Source organism: Physella acuta, unplaced genomic scaffold (genome assembly GCF_028476545.2).
Source record: "Physella acuta isolate Inbredline_101_S28 unplaced genomic scaffold, ASM2847654v3 ptg000399l, whole genome shotgun sequence".
Lineage (NCBI taxonomy): Eukaryota > Metazoa > Mollusca > Gastropoda > Physidae > Physella > Physella acuta.
Genome location: NW_026731918.1, coordinates 1079 through 25967, shown reverse-complemented (window position 1 = coordinate 25967; position 24889 = coordinate 1079). Strand labels below are relative to the sequence as shown.

General features: G+C 37.9%; 1 protein-coding gene across 1 annotated transcript; it reads left to right on the top strand.

Moving 5' to 3' along the window:
- Positions 1-197: 197 nt before the first annotated feature.
- LOC131942302 (zinc finger CCCH domain-containing protein 13-like) lies at positions 198-24369 on the top strand (the record flags this gene model as incomplete). Its single annotated transcript, XM_059302106.1, has 6 exons — positions 198-229; positions 22276-22927; positions 22986-23207; positions 23362-23580; positions 23681-24115; positions 24157-24369. Coding segments are annotated over exons 1-6 (1773 nt in total), but the record flags the coding sequence as incomplete, so codon positions are not given.
- Between the last annotated feature and the right edge of the window lie 520 nt (positions 24370-24889).

Sequence of the window (24889 nt, the reverse complement as noted above, 5' to 3'; positions counted from 1 at the left end):
TCACATTGTCTATTTGTCATGTACTTTCTCATTGTCCATTCATCTTGTCGAGATTTTTTTCAATCACTGCTGGCTGTTATAAATTGTTGTTTGACAATAATAAAATATAATGAAGTAAATATTGTGTTATATATTTCCCATGAATGAAAATAGATTGATCTACAACAACTGTTGGGTATAACATACGTACATATATCATGAATGAAAATAGATCTACCTACTATAACAGGTAAGTATAACACAGTTGCGGATAAAGGGGTGGGGGCTGAGAGGGCAGCAACCAGAGGCTCCCGATTTTAGGGGCCCCCAAATTTTCTCTAACAAATCAATGTAAATTTAAGCTAACAGCGTAATTGTTGGTTTTTACTATAATTATAAAAACACATGTTTGAATCACAAGCTTATTTCATTTTTTTTTAAATAAAATATCAAACACGTGCACGCAGCTGTTAAAATATTAACGGCACCGACAACATAAGTGATAAATTGTTTACATTAAAATATTAAAGGCACCGACAAGATAAGTGATAAATTGTTTACATTAAAATATTAACGTCCCAGACAACATTAGTGATAAATTGTTTACATTAAAATATTAAAGGCACCGACAACATAAGTGATAAATTGTTTACATTAAAATATTAACGTCCCAGACAACATTAGTGATATATTGTTTACATTAAAATATTAAAGGCACCGACAAGATAAGTGATAAATTGTTTACATTAAAATATTAACGGCACCGACAACATTAGTGATAAATTGTTTACATTAAAATATTAAAGGCACCGACAACATAAGTGATAAATTGTTTACATTAAAATATTAACGGCACCGACAACATTAGTGATAAATTGTTTACATTAAAATATTAAAGGCACCGACAACATTAGTGATAAATTGTTTACATTAAAATATTAAAGGCACCGACAAGATAAGTGATAAATTGTTTACATTAAAATATTAAAGGCACCGACAACATAAGTGATAAATTGTTTACATTAAAATATTAACGTCCCAGACAACATTAGTGATAAATTGTTTACATTAAAATATTAAAGGCACCGACAAGATAAGTGATAAATTGTTTACATTAAAATATTAACGGCACCGACAACATTAGTGATAAATTGTTTACATTAAAATATTAAAGGCACCGACAACATAAGTGATAAATTGTTTACATTAAAATATTAACGGCACCGACAAGATAAGTGATAAATTGTTTACATTAAAATATTAACGGCACCGACAACATAAGTGATAAATTGTTTACATTAAAATATTAACGGCACCGAAAACATAAGTGATAAATTGTTTACATTAAAATATTAAAGGCACCGAAAACATAAGTGATAAATTGTTTACATTAAAATATTAACGGCACCGACAACATAAGTGATAAATTGTTTACATTAAAATATTAAAGGCACCGACAACATAAGTGATAAATTGTTTACATTAAAATATTAAAGGCACCGACAAGATAAGTGATAAATTGTTTACATTAAAATATTAAAGGCACCGACAACATAAGTGATAAATTGTTTACATTAAAATATTAAAGGCACCGACAACATAAGTGATAAATTGTTTAAAATAAAATATTAACGGCACTGAAAAAATTAGTGATAAATTATTTACAATAAAATATTAACGTCCCAGACAACATAAGTGATAAATTGTTTAAAATAAAATATTAACGGCACTGAAAAAATTAGTGATAAATTATTTACAATAAAATATTAACGTCCCAGACAACATAAGTGATAAATTGTTTAAAATAAAATATTAACGGCACTGAAAAAATTGATGATACTTTTACACTTGCTGGAGATTTTAAAAGTTCATTAGGACCCCAGATATTTTTGTAAATAAATACAACCTTTTATCATCTGTTCGAACACCTTATAAAATTGCATGTCTAAAAAGAAAAGCCCATGTCGCATCGTAACTCAACTTTAACCTCTTCTTAAGCGTAGATTGTGTTCAAAATACCCAGATACATTCGTCTTCAATGACAGCGCAAGAATTTTTTTTTACCCTAATTTGACTTTAAATTAGTCATTAAAAATAATTTTGAAATTCAATAATAAAATGGAAGATAACTGGATTAAATAGCTACCGATCGCTTGACCAGCAAGTCTACGACCAACTGCTGGTCACGGCTGGCTGATTTCTAGCCTAAGATTTGACTACAGACTTAGAAAAATCAGGTAATTTGCTTTTAGGGACCCCAAACATCTGATCGGGGCTTAATGCAAATATTTGTAGTTGTGTGTAGTGTCGACTTCATTAAGAACTAATTACTAATCAGTAATAAAACAATTAAAAAATAAAACAAATGTATAAAAACTGTTATAATAAAAAGCTTCTAAATGCACTGAGATTTCCATATGCTAATAAAATAAACTCATGAAATCTCTTACACATTTTAACATCGCATGCTTTTATTTAAAAGAAAGGTAGTTTTATAATGTTTTTAAGAATTTCCTGTGCACTTTAAAGTTTATCAAATCTTTTATTTTTATTTTTGTTTAATCTTGCTATTTATGACAAGCATTTAATTTGCTTCCTCTGTTTTCATGTCGTCATAGATCTAAACGGGCGAGCCAAAATTCGAGCTATTCGAACTGACAGATTTGTTTCAAAGTTAGTACAATGCAATCTGAAAACAAATTTGATTTAACTGGATGCCTAATTAATTTTTTCTGAAATTAATTAAAATTTTCTGAAATCAGTAGCGAGTCTTACTACTACTATTCCGCACTATTATATAGGCTACCAAGTATTAAATCAAATTTTTAGTTCTGTATCAACTTTTCTGCCATTTCAAGTAAGTGTCAAAGCCCCCCCCCCCCCCCCCCCCCCGAAGAGCTGCCTGGAGAAACTCTAGCCACACTTAACCTCCGATATCCCCAGTTATCGTTAGTCCTGTCCCGAACCCCACCTGGAGTGTGACGTCATTTACAGACGATCCATTGACAGCAGCTTTAACAACCAACGACACAAAGCAATAATCCGTATCAATATTTATTACAAAAATAGCGTGATGGGCCGTAGACACCATTTCAATTAATACCCTCCACCTTACGCCCTACATCTTACGCCCTCTATCTTGCGCCCTCCATATTTACCCCCCTTTACCTTACGCCCTCCACCATACGCCTTCCGCCTTATGCTCTACACTACACCATACGCCCTATATCTTGCGACCTTACACCCTTCACCATACGCCCTTCACAATATGCCCTCCACCTTACGCCCTCCACTATACGCCCTAAAACGTTATCCCTCGACCTTACGCCCTCCATCACACGCCCTCCACCTTACACCCTCCACCTTACGCCCTCCACCTTACACCCTCCACCTTAGCCCTCCACCTTACACCCTCCACCTTACGCCCTCCACCTTACGCCCTCCACCTTAGCCCTCCACCTCAGCCCTCTACCTTAGCCCTCCACCTTAGCCCTCCACCTAAGCCCTCCACCTTACGCCCTCCACCTTAGCCCTCCACCTTACGCCCTCCACCTTAGCCCTCCACCTTACGCCCTCCACCTTACGCCCTCCACCTTACGCCCTCCACCCTCCAGTTTATCTTTCACGTAACGCCCTTCACCTTCCACCTAACGCCCACTATCGCACCTTATCTGCGCCATAGAAATATGGCATTACTTAGCGTTTTCCTAAAGTGCACGGAACTATGTGGTACAAACATAAGCCCATACAACCCCGGCTAGTTATGTTGAGACAAGAAAGTTTATTAAACACATTTTATGTGGAAACTTTTTAAACTATTTTTATGAGGTTTTGCCAGTGGCTGTTATGTTGATCTAAATCAGGGTGGCGAATAGAGAAAAAAAATGGTGGTGTTACACCAAACTTTCTCTCTCAGCCAGCTACCTATCTCTCCCTCTCTCACTCACTCCAAGCATTACATTTATACGGCGCACGTACACACGGCTTGCCGGCTCTCTAACTCTTTCGGCAACACGTTGTGAGTGCACGCTACTTATATGGCCAATGTGCCTCTTGGCTTGTAGAAATCTGGCCCGCTAAATATAGAACGGCGGTGTTTTTCTCAACCTGAGTTCTTACGGTGTAAAGGTACATTTTCCATCCAACAATCGCCTTTCTAAAACGTGTAAATTTTTCACGGTATTGAAAAATATTGAACAATTGTTGTTTAGGTAACTAATGTCCTTAAAATGGTAATATATGTCTAGCAAACGACCCCGGTATCTAAGGCTCAACTTAACCACTCAAAGAAAGGTGATTTAGCCAAGTCATTTTGTTACCGAAATATCACTCTCACCATTATTCTGATTATCTTTCATTATAGTATAGACAAACACTAAAAACAAACATACATGCAGATCTTGACGAGCATACACTCATACAGTATAACGATCTCAATTTGTACATTCTGACGACCTGTGTTAATATGGCTGAGAGTGTTGCGTACTATACACTATCATTTCTCGGTACTATCAAGCACATATCTAAATTAACTCTTTATGCGATTTACGGGAAACATTTTAAAAAACTTTTTACTTCGGTAAAACATTAGATTTCTTGGCAAAAACTTAAAATATTTTACAGCAGTAAAGCATTAGATTTCTTGGGAAACATTTTAAAAACGTTTAACATCCTTAAAACTTGATTGTATGCATTACATACGTATTGCTAACTGCAATATCTATTTTTCTATTTATAATCACACATACAGACATAAGCGCAATTTCGATGTAATTGTTATAATTAAACGGTACATTCTCTGTGGCTTCACCGTATTTTTAAAAAAAAAAAGGTTTTCGGCACCTGAAATCTCCACACACACACACACACACATACACACACACACATATACACACATACACACAAACAACACTCATGGCTATTCGGTTAACTCAGCACACACACACACATACACAAACAAAACACACACACACAAACAAAACACACACACACAAACAACACTCATGGCTATTGGGTTAACTCACTACACACACACACACACAAACAAAACACACACACACAAACAACACTCGTGGCTATTCGGTTAACTCAGCACACACACACACACAAAACACACACACGCAAACAACACTCATGGCTATTGGGTTAACTCACCACACACACACACACACAAACAAAACACACACACACACACACACACACACATAAACAACACTAATGACTAGTGGGTCAACTCACCACACACACACATACACACACACACAAACAACACACACAAACAACACACACACACAAACAACACACACACACAAACAACACACACACACAAACAACACACACACACAAACAACACACTCAAACAACACACACACACAAACAACACCCATGGCTAGTGGGTCAACTCACCACACACATACAAACAACACACACATATCACACACACAAACAACACACTCACATCACACACACAAACAACACACACACAAAACACCCATGGCTAGTGGGTCAACTCAACAAACACACACACACACAAACAACACACACACAAACAACACACACACAAACAACACACACACACAAACAACACACACACACACACAAACAACACCCATGGCTAGTGGGTCAACTCACCACACACACACAAACAACACACACACAAACAACACACGCAAACAACACACACACAAACAACAAACACAAACAACACACACACAAACAACACCCAAGGCTAGTGGGTCAACTATCCACACATACACACACACAAACACACACACACACACAAACAACACACACACACAAACAACACATGCAAACAAAACACACACACAAACAACACACACAAACAACACACACACAAACAACACACACATCACACACACAAACAACACACACACACAAACAACACCCAAGGCTAGTGGGTCAACTATCCACACATACACATACACAAAAACACACACACACAAACAACACCCAAGACTAATGGGTCAACTCACCACACACACACAAACAACACACACACAAACAAACAACACCCAAGGTTAGTGGGTCAACTATCCACACATACACACACAAAAACAACACCGAAGACTAGTGGGTCAAGTCACCACACATACACACACACACAAACAACACCCAAGACTAGTGGATCAAGTCACCACAGTCGTGTTACTGTTTCATAGTTCCTGCTCATATTTTCACTTACCTGTGGAAAAAAAATTGACAGTTAACGGATTTTTTCGTCTTTTTAAAAGTGTAAATTTAAATCCGTTGTCGGTCAACTTACCAAACACACACACACAAACAACACACACACACAAACAACACCCAAGGCTAGTGGGTCAACTATCCAGACTAATGGGTCAACAGTTTGCCTCCCTTCCTCTAAAAACGTCCACTTTATACTCGCCTCCCTTCCTCTAAAAACGTCCACTTTATACTCGCCTCCCTTCCTCTAAAAACGTCCACTTTATACTCGCCTCCCTTCCTCTAAAAACGTCCACTTTATACTCGCCTCCCTTCCTCTAAAAACGTCCACTTTATACTCGCCTCCCTTCCTCTAAAAACGTCCACTTTATACTCGCCTCCCTTCCTCTAAAAACGTCCACTTTATACTCGCCTCCCTTCCTCTAAAAACGTCCACTTTATACTCGCCTCCCTTCCTCTAAAAAAGGATCTATAATAACTAATCACAATAACTATTTTTTCCTGAAATTATTTTTACACCTTTGTGTTAAGCTTTAAACTGAATCCACTAAGATGACATTATTTTTGCATGGGTATGTGTAGGCCTACCTAGTTCAGACATTTCTCAGATTCAGTCCTTAGTACTAATACTTGCCATCAACAGGGTGCTAAACATAAAATAAAGCTTGCAGTCCCACCAATAAGTCAGATCCCATTGACTTGCTGTCCCATCTTTAATTCTGACCAGTGTTTCTTCCAGGCATCTCTTCGGGGGGGGGGGGGGGGGGGGGGGGGGGGGCGGAGCCCTACAGACAAAAGTCTACCCCCCACCGAAAAATAGTCTACCGCCCCCCCCCCCCCCTCCAACGAAATAGAATTTATATAGAAAACATACTTTTACCGGTGTCCGCCCCTGATTCAGATCCCATTAACTTCATGTACTTATTTGTACTATAAAAATGGCAGGTAAATTAAAGCGCTTCTTTACCTACAAAACACGTAGAGGCTAAAATTTCTTCGTATATACAGATTCTTGTGAATATTATACAAAATTAATATTTTAAGGAGGTTTTTGAGAAACTGGTAATAAAGTAAAGTATCATTTCCGGTAAACGGAAATCGCTCAAAGGTTTATAGCAGTCTAGTCATAGGATCTCATACTTTAATTATATATGATATTTCGTCTATCTTACTGAAACTGTACTTAAGTTATTATATCTAAACGGAAATAAAGTAAAGTACCACTTTACCGGAAATCGATCAAAAGTTGTTAATGATCTAATATTTATTTTAGAATTTCCGTCCCCCTACTTAACGTGGTACTCAAACCAGGGACGGAAGTACCAAGCCGCCAGATCCCGATGTGAGGGCAGTTACGGGGTGGGGGCGTTTAGGGGGACCATAATCCGACCAAAATGCAATAACATAGTTTATTGCAAAATAACGTTTTTCTTGCACCTTAATAGTATTTTTGAAAAAAAAAGATCAACTAGATCTACTACATCGGTGATTGTTCTACAGTCATCAACCCATGCATCAACCCATGCATCAACCCATGCATCAACCCATGCATCAACCCATGCATCAACCCATGCATCAACCCATGCATCAACCCATGCATGCTATTGCCGAGAACTCTGGTGTGACATGTAGGCAAACGATCAAACTACTTCCCCAATTTATTTCTCTCATTTAAACAGTCGGGTGGGGGGGGGGGGGGCTTAAAAACTTTATTAAATAATCAAAATGGGGCCAAAAAGATCATTTAAATAGTCCAATGGGGCCAATAAAGATCATTTAGCTAGTCAAATGGGGTCAATAAAGATCATTTAGATAGTCAAATGGGGCCAATAAAGATCATTTAAATAGTCAAATGGGGCCAATAAAGATCATTTAAATAGTCAAATGGGGCCAATAAAGATCATTTAAATAGTCAAATGGGGCCAATAAAGATCATTTAAATAATCAAATGGGGCCAATAAAGATCATTTAAATAGTCAAATGGGGGCCAATAGAGATCATTTAAATAGTCAAATGGGGCCAATAAAGATCATTTAAATAGTCAAATGGGGCCAATAAAGATCATTTAAATAATCAAATGGGGCCAATAAAGATCATTTAAATAGTCAAATGGGGCCAATAAAGATCATTTAAATAGTCGAATGGGGCCAATAAAGATCATTTAAATAGTCAAATGGGGCCAATAAAGATCATTTAAATAGTCACAGAAGGTGGGAAAGTTTTTATTTTTTTAAAAATCAGGTTTTTGTGGAGAACTTTTGTTGTCCCTGCTTTAAAATTGAACGGCCTCTCATTTTTTAGCGCTATGGGTCCATATCGAAACGCTTAGCTGTAAAAATATATAGCCCTGCCTAAGAGGTTTACGAAGAAATTTTGAGAACTAAGTAGGTCAGTTGTGAGAGAAAAACAAGATTTAGAAAATTATATTTTTAGCCTGTCGTCGTTATTGTTCCAATCGTTATGTTAAACGTTATATTTTTGTACTAAGCATAATTAATAAAATAATAATAATAAAATACAAAATAAAAATAATAATAATAAACAAAACAATTGCTTCTGTATGATAAATTATATTTCTAATAAAAGACATAGCTATAGGATGTATTAAAAAAAATTAAAATCCTGATATAACGAAAACCGGAAAAAATTACACATACAAGCCTAACTATTTCAAATACCTGACCGGTATGATGCGCAATGGGAAACTGCACAACGGGAAACTGCGCTAAAAAAAAGTGCGCAAAGGCATTTTTGTTTTCTAAAATCGAGCATTTACAGACATTAGTAAAGAAGGTTTTTTTTTTTTCAAGTTCCGCCACCGACTCACTGACATACAGCCAGACAAACAGACGCGTTCACAAAACTGTTATTGTTTCGTCGATTATCGCACTTTACCAAATACTTCGTACACGAATTTTTTAAAAAAAGTTATAGGCTCCTACTATTAAATTTTAAAATAAATTTGCTAACAAAAGTGGGATTTATATTATCTAGTCATTAGAACTGAGATGACTTAAGAAACGGCTACTGTAGACAGTAGATGAATTACTCTCGTAAGTTGTAGCACAGTAACTACTCGGGTACAGTGTGGCACGGTAAATACTCGGGTACAGTGTGGCACGGTAACTACTTGGGTACAGTGTGGCACGGTAAATACTCGGGTACAGTGTGGCACGGTAAATACTTGGGTACAGTGTGGCACGGTAACTACTCGGGTACAGTGTGGCACGGGTAGATACTTGGGTACAGTGTGGCACGGTAAATACTTGGGTACAGTGTGGCACGGTAAATACTTGGGTACAGTGTGGCACGGTAAATACTTGGGTACAGTGTGGCACGGTAACTACTCGGGTACAGTGTGGCACGGGTAGATACTTGGGTACAGTGTGGCACGGTAACTACTTGGGTACAGTGTGGCACGGTAAATACTTGGGTACAGTGTGGCACGGTAAATACTTGGGTACAGTGTGGCACGGTAAATACTCGGGTACAGTGTGGCACGGTAACTACTTGGGTACAGTGTGGCACGGTAAATACTTGGGTACAGTGTGGCACGGTAAATACTTGGATACAGTGTGGCACGGTAACTACTTGGGTACAGTGTGGCACGGTAAATACTTGGGTACAGTGTGGCACGGTAAATACTTGGATACAGTGTGGCACGGTAACTACTTGGGTACAGTGTGGCACGGTAAATACTTGGATACAGTGTGGCACGGTAACTACTTGGGTACAGTGTGGCACGGTAAATACTCGGGTACAGTGTGGCACGGGTAGATACTTGGGTACAGTGTGGCACGGTAAATACTCGGGTACAGTGTGGCACGGTAAATACTCGGGTACAGTGTGGCACGGTAAATACTTGGGTACAGTGTGGCACGGTAAATACTCGGGTACAGTGTGGCACGGTAAATACTTGGGTACAGTGTGGCACGGTAAATACTCGGGTACAGTGTGGCACGGTAAATACTCGGGTACAGTGTGGCACGGTAAATACTCGGGTACAGTGTGGCACGGTAACTACTCGGGTACAGTGTGGCACGGGTAGATACTTGGGTACAGTGTGGCACGGTAAATACTCGGGTACAGTGTGGCACGGTAAATACTCGGGTACAGTGTGGCACGGTAAATACTTGGGTACAGTGTGGCACGGTAAATACTCGGGTACAGTGTGGCACGGTAAATACTCGGGTACAGTGTGGCACGGTAAATACTCGGGTACAGTGTGGCACGGTAAATACTCGGGTACAGTCTGGCACGGTACAGTGGTGGAACTAGAAAAAACGGGCCAACCCGCAAAAAAAAAATTTTGGGCCCCCCCCCTTTTAAATATATATATATATATATATATATATATATATATATATATATATATATATATATATATATATATATATATATATATGTTACGGTCAAAGCCCGAAATGCGGCCAAAGCGCGGATTGGTCGGCCAATCCGCGCATTGGCCGGCTCTCTTGGCCAAAGCCCGAAGAACTTAGCACTAAGGTCGTATTTCGTACATTGGCCGGCCAATGCGCGCACTGGCCGGGACGTACTGGCCAAAGTCCGAAGCGCTTAAACTTGACAGCGTATTTTGTACATTGGCCGGCCAATGCGCGCACTGGCCGCGATGTCCTGGCCAATTTTCTATCTAGACTAAGTTGTGATCGCGTTTTCATTATTCTGGGTGCGTTTTTATTGAGAGTTACGTATTGTTTAGCTCTTGTTTATATAGCATTCTATATGCAAGGCGACATGGATCTAAATGGCCGTCAGACCATGAGACAGACATAGCAGATGGCTGTCAAAAGAAAAAAAAATGTAAATCCATGTTAGTTTAAATATATACGCCCTCGATAAAATAGTTACTGAGGAAGATCTTGAGAACATTGAACAAGAAATGGAGGTTGCCATAAATGCAACCACATCCTCAGCTAACACATCTACTGCCGTTGCTGAACGCCCAGACCAGTTGCGTGACAATAATGTGGCCAACAGATTCTATATAGTTTGTGAAAAACATTGTAGTGCAGCTCATTCTTTTGGATCCTATGGCAACGATGTCCATGCTATTTGTGGAATACCCAATGAAGCAAACGAAGGGTACGGAGGGAACATTACCTGCAGATTGTGTCACAACAAACAAGACATCATGGAACACAGATCAGCAGCTCATACTGGCTTGCAAACTCAAGGTGCTAAAATGCTTAAAACATCAAATACAAAATTTAAAGATGGTGAAGTGGGTGACAATGTACGCATCCGTTTTCCAGATGTTGACAGAGGTCACGGTGATCCCCGAAGCGTGATTGCAGTTGTCATGAGCGTCTAGGGCGGTTTCTACAAATTAGGAACGGAACATGGTGTTCTAAAACAACTGTATGCTAGAAGTGAGTTTACAATTCTTCACAAAAAACTGCTCTTATAGTCGTCAGTTGGCACTGAGGAAAAATCACTACGAACCATCGCATCTTCACAATCATTGACTGGGGGCCAAGGCTACACTCGCTGCAATTGCACAACTAAATGCACAACAAATCGCTGCAAGCGTAAAAATAACAAGCTGCTATGTAATTCTAAATGCCATTAAAGTTCAACTTGTTGTAACAAATGATGATATTGATAGATTGAGACTATAGTACAATAAAAAATTTGAATGTTTCTGTCATTTACTTTAATTAATAATCAATAAAGACTTAATTTCAAGATCCTTACGGCATAAAAAAAAACCAAAATCTGCTCAAGATCTTCTAATTCGGACTTTGGCCGGTCGTCCCTAGCCAGATGATCTTCTAATTAAGACTTTGGCCGGTCCACCATGGCCAGTCCGCGGATTGGCCGGCCTAAGGCCGAAATCAACAAAGTTTCGGACTTTGACCGATCTATGGGAGGCGATATTGGCCAATGCGCGGATTGGCCGGCCAATCCTAGCATTGGCCGACTTCGGGCTTTGACCGTAACATATATATATATATATGTTACGGTCAAAGCCCGAAGTGCGGCCAAACCCCGGATTGGCCGGCCAATGCGCGGATTGGCCGGCTCTCTTGGCCAAAGCCCGAAGAACTTAGAACTAAGATCGTATTTCGTACATTGGCCGGCCAATGCGCGCACTGGCCGGAACGTACTGGCCAAAGTCCGAAGTGCTTAAACTTGACAGCGTATTTTGTACATTGGCCGGCCAATGCGCGCATTGGCCGGGATGTCCTGGCCAATGTTCTATCTAGACTAAGTTGTGATTGCGTTTTCATTATTCTGGGTGCGGTTTCATTGTGAGTAACGTATTGTTTAGCTCTTGTTTGTATAGCATTCTATATGCAAGGCGACATGGATCAAAAGGGCCGTCAGACCATGAGACAGACATAGCAGATGGCTGTCAAAAGAAAAAAATGTTGCTTACCAGCTGCTGGATATCTTCACGACTATTGGTGCCCCAAGTGTGCTTCAATCAGATAATGGAAGAGAATTTGTTAATCAAGTTATTTCTGAACTAAAGAACATGTGGCCTGAACTTAAACTAGTTCACGGAAAACCAAGGCATAGCCAAAGCCAAGGTTCAGTCGAACGTGCCAACCAAGATGTTCAAAACATGATGATGACATGGATGCAAACAAATGAATCAGCTCATTGGGTTGAGAGTCTCAAATTCATTCAATTTATGAAAAATCGTTCTGTTCATCAAGGAATCCAACTATCACCATACGAAGCATTGTTTGGATGCAAAGCAAAAGTGGGACTTAGCACTTCAAATCTACCAAGAGAGGCTCTCGATAAAATAGTTACCGATGAAGATCTTGAGAACATTGAACAAGAAATGAAGGTTGCCATAAACGCAACGACATCCTCAGCTAACACATCTACTGCCGTGGCGGAACGTCCAGACCAGTTGCGTGACAATAATGTGGCCAACAGATTCTATATAGTTTGTGAAAAACATTGTAGTGCAGCTCATTCTTGTGGATCCTGTGGCAACGATGTCCATGCTATTTGTGGAATACCCAATGAAGCAGACGAATGGTACGGAGGGAACATTACCCGCAGATTGTGTCACAACAAACAAGATATCATGGAACACAGATCAGCAGCTCATACTGGCTTGCAAACTCAAGGTGCTAAGATGCTTAAAACATCAAATACAAAATTTAAAGATGGTGAAGTGGGTGACAATGTATGCACCCGTTTTCCAGATGTTGACAGAGGTCACGATGATCCCCGAAGCGTGATTGCAGTTGTCATTTCAATTATTCACGAAAAACTGCTCTTATTGTCGTCAGTTGGCACTGAGGAAAATTCACTACGAACCATCGCATCTTCACAATCATTGACTGGGGACCAAGGCTACACTCGCTGCAATTGCACAACTAAGTGCACAACAAATCGCTGCAAGTGTAAAAATAACAAACTGCTATATAATTCTAAATGCCATAAAAGTTCAACTTGTTGTAACAAATGATGATATTGATAGATTGAGACTATAGTACAATAAAAAATGTGAATGTTTCTGTCATTTACTTTAATTGAAAATCAATAAAGACTTAATTTCATGATCCTTACGGCATAAAAAAAAACCAAAATCTGCTCATGATCTTCTAATTCGGACTTTGGCCGGTCGTCCCTAGCCAGATGATCTTCTAATTAAGACTTTGGCCGGTCCCCCATGGCCAGTCCGCGGACTGGCCGGCCAAAGGCCGAAATCAAGAGCTATTTCAGACTTTGGCCGGTCCACCATAGCCAGTCTGCGGATTGGCCGGCCAAAGGCCGAAATCAAGCAAAGTTTCGGACTTTGACCGACCTATGTGAGGCGTTTTTGGCCAATGCTAGGATTGGCCGGCCAATCCGCGAATTGGCCGACTTCGGGCTTTGACCGTAACATATATATATATATATATATATATATATATATATATATATATATATATATATATATATATATATATATATATATATATATATATATATATATATATACAAACACAGAACTTATAAATTAGATACTCATTTCTGGCCTGATCGGGTTTTGAAAAAAAATTGTGTTTTTTTTTTCAATTTAAACAAATTACAACATGTCCTGTGTGTTAGTGCATTGGTGTGTTTTGAGTTTATTTATTTATTTATTTTTAATTTAGAACTAGTTTATTCAATATGTTTGCTGTAATTCAGCCGACCCTCTAGTATTTGGCCGGTCCAAAAAAATAAAATAAAACGTGAAAGCTTTGTATGTGTAATGGTTTCTCGTGCTATGTTTATTTTTATGTTTTTTTTTATTATTTATACTTCGTGGTTGGGGGAATGGGGAGCTGACAACACCCCCCCCCCCTCCCGGGGCACGACAATCGCCCCACCCCCGACGAAAGGGAAATAAATATTTAATTTACATAGAAAATATAAACATTAATTAGTATATCTCTCACCCCCCCCCCCCCCTTTTAAGTGCGCCCCTTCCACCACGGAGAAAAATGTCTTAAACTTAAACCTCTCAGTCGTATGCGATTTTGGGCGATTCCTCCGATGACTTTCCTGCTCTTTCTGCTTCACACTGGCATCTGATCTTTTCAATTATATTTTTGCCTCCCTGCTGCCCTCTATACTTGGGGATTCCAATCTAAAGCCTGTCTGTTGTTGATGTTGTTTGTTTGGTTGCGGAAGGTGTGACTAATCCATTCCCCATTTTTCCTAAATGCGTTTTTTTCTGTGTGATGAAATTTCTTTTTCAGTATTTTTCTGTTTGTGCTATTTTCTATTTGCGCAGTTTTTTGATGGCGCTAAATTTTATTTACTTAGATTTTAATGTGTGCATTTTTCTAAGACTATTTTCAGGGCACTGAAACCTTTTTGGGACCGTTTTTTTTTTAACCGAATAAAAAAAAAACTCTGAAAAATACCATGAAGAAAGAAAAATCGCCCTTGATTTGGCTGGCAAGTTGCATTTGTTTTCTTGTTGCAGACCATATGAAAACCATTCCAACAGCTTTAACATTATTTGCGCCCAACGATTTAAATAGATGTGTATTTTATAAGGGTGTTAACATTATTTGCGCCCAACGTTTTAAATAGATGTGTATTTTATAAGGGTGTTTACATTATTAGCGCTTAACGTTTTAAATAGGTGTGTATTTTATAAGGATGTTAACATTATTAGCGCCCAACGTTTTAAATATATGTGTATTTTATAAGGGTGTTTACATTATTAGCGCCCAACGTTTTAAATAGATGTGTATTTTATTAGGGTGTTTACATTATTAGCGCCCAAGAACTAAATGTGTTGATGTATTTATAGTTTTCTTGCATCTGTGCAAGAACTAAATGTATTGATGTATTTATAGTTTTCTTGCATCTGTGCAAGAACTAAATGTATTGATGTATTTATAGTTTTCTTGCATCTGTGCAAGAACTAAATGTATTGATGTATTTATAGTTTTCTTGCATCTGTGCAAGAACTTGCTATTCCTCGTGTAGCTGATTTGGGCCAGACTAGATCGTCCCGCTGTATGTTACCATCTACCTGGATTTCTTCATCTTTTACCTGCACCCCCCCCCCTCCCAACTGAGCACCTCTATAGCCCTGGGGGTCCAGGTACCTGGAATTTCTTGTGATGTTATCCATAGGATTCCTCAGTGTGTCGACTAACACCTTGAGAAAGTTGTTATCGATTCTAGTCTGGAAATATTTTCTCTACAATATTCTCAACTGCTACAATCAAATTCGTCTAGGCCGCTACAACAATATCAATCTTAAGATTTATAATGCTACCATCATATTAATTTTAAGATCTATCGTTACAATCATATCAATTCTAAGATGTATGTCGTTACAATCATATCAATTCTAAGATGCATGTCGTTACAATCATATCAATTCTAAGATGTATGTCGTTACAATCATATCAATTCTAAGATGCATGTCGTTACAATCATATCAATCATCAACCCCTATAACGCCGTCTACAATCTCGCGCTTAGTGTTCTCCTTGACCTCGAGGATTAACGTTTACCCTAACTACTGGATTAACATTTACCCTAACTACTGGATTAACGTTTACCCTAAATACTTGATTAACGTTTACCCTAACTACTGGATTAACGTTTACCCTAACTACTGGATTAACGTTTACTCTAACTACTGGATTAACATTTACCCTAACTACTCTAACCCCAACAGACTAAGGCGAGACATCTTGTTGGGGAAAACCTATGTAGAATTTAGTTTAAACAAGTCTCGGCTCAATTAGTCTTCGGTTATCTGATACCTTATGTAATTTCACTACGACATAATTGGACGGATGTTGCCCCGCCCCCTTTTGTCAGCTCCCCCTCACCATCCAATAAAAAGACGCCAGTGTGTGTTGCCGACAGCAAGACAACAATGATGGGATGCCAGAGATGAGTGGAGGCTGGAGGCACCTTGTGACAACATGGACAGCACTTGTGTTTACACTCGAAGTCTACAGATGGGACTAGCATGACCTTTGACACGACGACCCCAAACGTCACACAGCCAGGCCAAGACAAATCTGTTTTTAATATTTTTATTTCCTTTTATTTAGTTCAAGTTTGTTTGTTTGTTTGCTTGTTTGTCTATTAGTTGGTTGGTTGTTTGTTCGTTTGTTTGTTTTGTTTGTTTGTTCGTTGGTTTGTTGGTTAATTGGTTGGTTCGATTAACTACTGACGATGGTGAACTGTTGGTCTCGGACGGTTGGTTTCTTACCAAGCGTCGACCACACACTAAGAAGGGGTAGATACAGTGGCGGAACTAGAAAAAAGGGCCACCCCAAAAAAAATGTGGGCCCCATATATATATATATATATATATATATATATATATATATATATATATATATATATATATATATATATATATATATATATATATATATATATATAAACAAAATACGAAAATACGTACACAGAATTCTCAAGACGGGCTTGTTCGAAATTTGAAAAAATTAAAATTCTTAGTTTTTATTTTTAATTAAAACATGTTACAACAACACATCAGTTGTGAGTGCTATTGGTCTGCTTTGAAATTCTGTTTTAATGTCTGACATAACACGATAACTTGAGTACCGTTACAACTAGGTTGATGAAATTTCATATATAAGTATTTTATCAAAATCGTAGATCCGTATCAACTTTTGAGCGATTTCCGATAACCGGAAGTGGTACTTTTTCTACTTTGAATTTTTCAAAAGAGCATAACTTTTCTCTGTGTGCGAAGATACTAGTTTTATTAGAGATCGCAAGCTACTTACAGAGTTTAAAATATTTTTAGTGTAGTGTCGACTTCAGTAAGATTGAACCGACTGAAAAATAATAATAATACTAATAATAATAATAATCTAATATATAAAGCTCAATTCTGTATGTAACATGTAATAAGTTTCTTTGTCGTTGACATACTTCTATGGATTAAAGTGTTAGACTATTATCGTGCTCATAGTCTAAATTTGTGAGTTAAAAAATTACTATTGAAAGTGTTGGTAAATAATTTTCATTTTTCAAACTGATAGTAATAATTGTCGGCATGTTCATTAAACACAATTTAAAAAAAATAACAAAAATTCTAATTATGTCTGAAAATTATTTATATTTAGTCCTTTAGCACTTACTTCCCTTTGATAAATTAGGAAAACACAATTACTTCCCTTTATAAAACATTGCATAAGTGGAAAAGAATTTACTTTTTATTACTTTGTTTTGGTGTTGGGAAAAAATAATTACATAATTAGCGGGGATTGATCAAGTGCAAATGTTGTAGGTATTTTACAAATAAGCTTGGAGTATTATAATTGTTCATTTGGTTTGGTTTGGCACCTACGTTCGTTTAAGTGAGTGCAAAAAGACTATGAATAAGTTGGGGTACTATAGTCGATTATTAAGCTGAAACAGGCGATTCTGTCCCGGGCTAGACTGTGAGCACTTTGCGTTTATGATCGCGTTAGTGTTTTCTTTGTGTTTAGGTTGGATTTGCGTTAGTGGTTGCGTTTTGATTTGGTTCGTTTTTGTTCTTTCTTTTTTTCGTTTTCGTTTGTGTTTTTTTCTTTGGGTTTGTGTTTGTATTTGTGTTTGTGGTTGGTTTTGCGTTTGGATTTGGTTTGTTTTCGTTTGCTTTTTCGTTTGTTTTTTTCTTTGTGTTCGTATTGGTGTTTGTGGTTGTGGTTGGGTTTGTTGTTAGGTTTTTGTTTTCGTTTGCTTTTTTGTTTGTTTTTTCTTTGTGTTTGTATTGGTGTTTGTGATTTTGGTTGGGTTTGTTGTTAGGTTTTTGTTTTCGTTTGTATTTGTAATTGTGTTAGCGTTATGTTTGCGTTTTGTTGTTTTGGTTGGTTGTGGTTTGGGTGGGCAATGCCGGGTTTATGATGATTACTAAACACACAGGTAACGGTCTTTAACAGAAAGGTTTTTCACAGAAGCCAGAGCAGGGCCTGGCCGGGACGGCTAGTATTAATATTAAAGTAGGCTTTTTATAAAATCATGACATTCCTTACATCTTAGCGACCATAATAATGGAAGAAAGTTTTTTTTTTCTTATGTCAGTGCTTCTCAAAGCTTATTATAATATTTTTTAGCGCAATTTCCATACCGGAATTGCGATTATTAATTCGTCATTTCTGGATGTGTGTCCGCAGCTTTACCGCAGCTTTAAGTCGTATCTCCTTATGGATGTATGGATGTGTGTCCGCAGCTTTACCGCAGCTTTAAGTCGTATCTCCTCCTCAACGAAGCAATATCGAGGACTAATTCCAAAGCAAATATGTTAAGCAAGTTCCGAGGATGATTGTGGGCCAAAAAAATTATTCCCGGAATTCCTTCCTAGATTTCCTGGAAAAGTAAAAAAAACCTGAAAAAATGCAGTTTTTGACCAATATCTCGGCCACCAGACCACTTAGCGACTTGAAACATTTACCAATCGATTCCTGCCATAATTTAGAACAATATTGCCGAAGAAAGTTTTCAAAAATATCCTTTCGTTCGGTCACAAATTTTTAAAAAAAATTACATTATACATAATACACTACAGTACTATATAGCAATATAGAGAGCGCGACAGTAGCGTACGCAGGGGGGAGCAGGGCCGCTCCCCCTCTGGCCATTTTCATCAAAGTGGCGCCTTTTTGAAACTTTTTAAACTCAAAGTTTCAAACAATGATATTTGTTAAAAAATATTTTTGGTCGGCACATCTATGTAGATCACAAGATTTCTTTTCATGCAGCAATTAAGCATTATTGTACTAGTCTAGTAGTGTCTACGCTTACAACACGTATTAACAGCTGCACCAGTTTGCCATTCTAAAAATAACCATTACAATGCATTGCAAAGTTTAAAAAAACCTCTACGGTAGTACCACTTGGCAAGAGAGGTGTTAAGTTTTGGGCAACTGTATAATGTATTTGCTTACGAATAATAGAATTAGAAAATATTATACATAAAACTTCACACGTAATTACTTTATATATACAGTTTGAATCATGTGATTAATTTTTTAAAATTACAATACAGAAACAAATACAACTGATGTGGCACCTCTATTTAAATTTACTTATGAGCAAACTGCGTAGTGGTGGGGGACATTTTGACAAGGTCAACCACGTCATCACGATGAAGTAGTAGTATTCTTACTGTTTGGGCGATAGTGATTACGATTACAAATTATATGAAACAGTAACAACCCCCCTCCCACATCGACCCTTTTGTAAAAAAATTATAGTCATAATACCACTGCTATTTATTTAAATCTATTTATGTAATATATATTTGTGTAATATATATTTGTGTAATATATATTTGTGTAATATATATTTGTGTAATATATATGTATGTTTAGAACAGTCATCTAAAAACTGACGCTATGTTCACTCTGAGTTGGTCATCCCCCCCACCACACACACACCTCACCACCACAATTGTGTAGAGCGACATTAATGTCACACCTAGGTATACACTGGGTTGGATAATTGACCTAAAGTGAACGGACAGTGGTGAATGAAAGAAGTTGAACCCCCCCCCCCCACCCACCCCGAACTGATCTGTTAAGTACATGTAGAAAAACTCTGAAATAGTACTCAAGTTATAGGCTTTTGAAAAATTCAAAGTAGAAAAAGTACCACTTCCGGTTATCGGAAATCCCTCAAAAGTTGATCAGGATCTACGATTTTGATAAAATACTTAGATATGAAATTTCATCAACCTAGCTGTAACGGTACTCAAGTTATCGTGTTTACACACAGACAGATAGACACACTGACAGACACACAGACATACGGACAAGATTGCAAAATTGTTTTTCCGTATCAGTGAGGTGTAAAACGTCGAGGTTTGTAAAAATCTCGATTTTTTATTTTGCACGATTACAAGACTTTCTCTATACTTCGTGTATACGAGAAAGTAAAAAATGATCTTTAAAGAACACAAAGAAGCAGTAGTTAAAAATATATGATCTGAACCAAAAGACCAAAAATTTAGTTAAATGTGGGCTGTTAATCCGAATGTGTTTCTGCTATATCGAAAAGCAAGGTTTTATACCAACTCTGATTTTAAAAACTTTCATTATGCTGTAATACTTTAGCATTTATGATGACGATATATTAAAGTCTGATTATAGACAAAACATTTTGTAAACACGAATAGTGTTGAATAATTTCATTATATTCTAAAGTAATTATTTATTTGTTTTGACATTTATAATTAAATGTGTAGATATATACATATTTATATTAAGAGAGTGATTATTTCCCCTATTTAACTTGTCTTAAATAATTTCCCAGGAATTATTATGTAAGAAATTTTTAGCGCAATTTCCATTCTGGAGAATTGCGTTTATTAACCCGTCATTTCTGGATGTATGAATGTATGAATGAATGGATGGATGGATAGATGTGTGTCCGCAGCTTTAAGTCGTATCTCCTCCTCAACGAAGCAATATCGATGACTAGTTCCAAAAGCAATTATGTTAAGCAAGTTACGAGGATGAACATAGGCCATAAAAATTCCGGGTTTCTTTCATGTATTTCCCGGAAAAGCCAAAAAACCTCGGAAAAAAGCAGTTTTTGGCCCATATCTCGGCAACCAGACCACTTAGCGACTTGAAACATGTACCAATCGATTCCTGCCATAATTTAGAACAATATTGCCGAAGAAAGTTTTCAAAAATATCCTTTCGTTCGGTCACAAAAAAATTTTTGAATTAATTAAAATTTGGACCGAATTAGTAGGCATTTTATGCAACCACACCACACGCGTCATCACGTTCAAAAGCTGCGCCATCACGTTCAATGGCTGCGACGTCACGTTCGGTAGCATGTTACTCTATTGTAAATAAAACATGTAAAATACTGAAAAAAAAATTGATAAAAAACGTTTTAATAACTAACCAATGGTTTTACTAACCCTGCTCTTGATTTACGCTACGACAGAGCTATTTTTAGATAACACAAGGAAATTGCGCTAAAATTGTCACTAGACTTTATTTAATTACTTGTTTTTACAAGAATTGCAAAACAGATTGTGTTACGTTCATTGTTTTTGGCTGTAGTGTGTGTGTATATATATATATTTTGTTTAGATTGATACAATTTTTGTTTTGTCGGCCTACATTGTGTGTTTTTTCTTATTTCTTCAGAGTGCTACTTTCAATTTATTTTACATCATAGCGAAGTAATGACATACAGCTAGTATATGTATATATATATATATATATATATATATATATATATATATATATATATATATATATATATATATATATATAATACACGTATATAGAACATGTATCTATATATAATACACTTATATAGAACGTGTTAAAAATTCGGCGCCTTTTTTGCTCTTTTCGCTCCCCCTACAACGAAAACCTGGATACGCCTCTGGAGCGCGACAACTAAATACCCCCTACACGTCCGCAAATTTTTTTAAATCTCGTTAATAAATATTTTTTCTATTTTGTTTTGAATTATTAAAACTACTTGTGTTGCTTTATTTATTTGCTGAATATATGATTTATCTCGATTTAAATTTGTTATGGATAACATATTTTTAAATTTTAATCGTGCACACAGGAAGCTAGAGAATCTCTCCATCAAGTAAACAAATGATGTAAGAGATGTGGAGAGTGTAAGAGATGAGGAGAGTGTAAGAGATAAGGAGATTGTAAGAGATGAGGAGAGTGTAAGAGGTGTAAGAGATGAGGAGAGTGTAAGAGATAAGGAGATTGTAAGAGATGAGGAGAGTGTAAGAGATGAAGAGAGTGTAAGAGATGTGGAGAGTGTAAGAGATGAGGAGAGTGTAAGAGATGAGGAGAGTGTAAGAGAAGAGGCGAGTGTAAGAGATGTAAGAGATGAGGAGAGTGTAAGAGATGAGGAGAGTGTAAGAGAAGAGGCGAGTGTAAGAGATGTAAGAGATGAGGAGAGTGTAAGAGATGAGGAGAGTGTAAGAGATGAGGAGAGTGTAAGAGATGAGGAGAGTGTAAGAGATGAGGAGAGTGTAAGAGGTGAGGAGAGTGTAAGAGATGAGGAGGGTGTAAGAGATGAGGAGAGTGTAGGAGATGAGAAGAGTGTAAGAGATGAGGAGAGTGTAAGAGATGAGGATAGTGTAAGAGATGAGGAGAGTGTAAGAGATGAGGAGAGTGTTAGAGATGAGGAGAGTGTAAAAGAAGAGGAGAGTGTAAGAGAAGAGGCGCGTGTAAGAGATGTAAGAGATGAGGAGAGTGTAAGAGATGTAAGAGATGAGGAGAGTGTAAGAGATGAGGAGAGTGTAGGAGAGTGTAGGAGATTAGGAGAGTGTAAGAGATGAGGAGATTGTAAGAGATGAGGAGAGTGTAAGAGATGTAAGAGATGAGGAGAGTGTAGGAGATGAGGAGAGTGTAAGAGATGAGGAGAGTGTAAGAGATGTAAGAGATGAGGAGAGTGTAAGAGATGTAAGAGATGAGAAGAGTGTAGGAGATGAGGAAAGTGTAGGAGATGAGGAGAGTGTAAGAGATGTAAGAGATGAGGAGAGTGTAGGAGATGAGGAGAGTGTAAAAGGTGAGGAGAGTGTAAGAGTTTAGGAGAGTGTAAGAGATCAGGAGAGTGTAAGAGATGAGGAGAGTGTAAGAGATGTGTAAGAGGTGAGGAGAGTGTAAGAGATAACGATAGTGTAAGAGATGAGGAGAGTGTAAGAGATGAGGAGAGTGTTATAGATATGAGGAGAGTGTAAGAGATGAGGAGAGTGTAAGAGATGAGGAGAGTGTAAGAGGTGAGGAGAGTGTAAGAGATGTGGAGAGTGTAAGAGATGAGGAGAGTGTAAGAGATGAGGAGAGTGTAAGAGAAGAGGCGAGTGTAAGAGATGTAAGAGATGAGGAGAGTGTAAGAGATGAGGAGAGTGTAAGAGATGAGGAGAATGTAAGAGATGTAAGAGATGTGGAGAGTGTAAGAGATGTGTAAGAGGTGAGGAGAGTGTAAGAGATAACGATAGTGTAAGAGATGAGGAGAGTGTAAGAGATGAGGAGAGTGTTATAGATATGAGGAGAGTGTAAGAGATGAGGAGAGTGTAAGAGATGAGGAGAGTGTAAGAGGTGAGGAGAGTGTAAGAGATGTGGAGAGTGTAAGAGATGAGGAGAGTGTAAGAGATGAGGAGAGTGTAAGAGAAGAGGCGAGTGTAAGAGATGTAAGAGATGAGGAGAGTGTAAGAGATGAGGAGAGTGTAAGAGATGAGGAGAATGTAAGAGATGTAAGAGATGTGGAGAGTGTAAGAGATGAGGAGAGTGTAAGAGATGAGGAGAGTGTAAGAGGTGAGGAGAGTGTAAGAGGTGAGGAGGGTGTAAGAGATGAGGAGAGTGTAGGAGATGAGGAGAGTGTAAGAGATGAGGAGAGTGTAAGAGGTGAGGAGAGTGTAAGAGGTGAGGAGGGTGTAAGAGATGAGGAGAGTGTAGGAGATGAGGAGAGTGTAAGAGATGAGGAGAGTGTAAGAGATGTGTAAGAGGTGAGGAGGGTGTAAGATATGAGGAGAGTGTAAGAGATGAGGAGAGTGTAAGAGATGAGGAGAGTGTAAGAGATGTAAGAGATGTGGAGATTGTAAGAGATGAGGAGAGTGTAAGAGATGAGGAGAGTGTAAGAGGTGAGGAGAGTGTAAGAGGTGAGGAGGGTGTAAGAGATGAGGAGATGGTAAGAGATGAGGAGAGTGTAAGAGATGAGTTGAGTGTAAGAGGTGAGGAGAGTGTAAGAGATGTGGAGTGTAGTAGATGTCAGCGAAAAGATCCGTGAGTCATCACACGGTGACGTGGATCAAACTCCAACAGATCGGTGCAGCCCAACAGATTACATCAAATATCAAGGGTGAAACAAATGATTTACCCCCCCCCCCCCCCTGTCGTCCCCCTCCCACGCCATTATGAAATGGATCATAAGCTGCTGCAGCTGTTGTAAGCATCCCTATAGCATGCGTTGTTCTGGTTATCTACTTATTGAGGGTTATCGTCCCTTAATGATTCATCACAACATGACTCAGTCCAATCAGATCATGTTAACAATGCTGTAGATTTAACATGGATTTACGATAGTCACGTTACGAAAATCACGAATTTATCGTAGCTAAAAATTCACCCCCCCCCCCCCCCCATTTGATAACAAGAAAACAATAATTACTACTTATTTTCGAAGCGTATGTTTTATTTTATTACGAACTAAACTCTTACTTAAGAAAAAAAACCATTTTATATATTTTTTAAATTTTATCCAA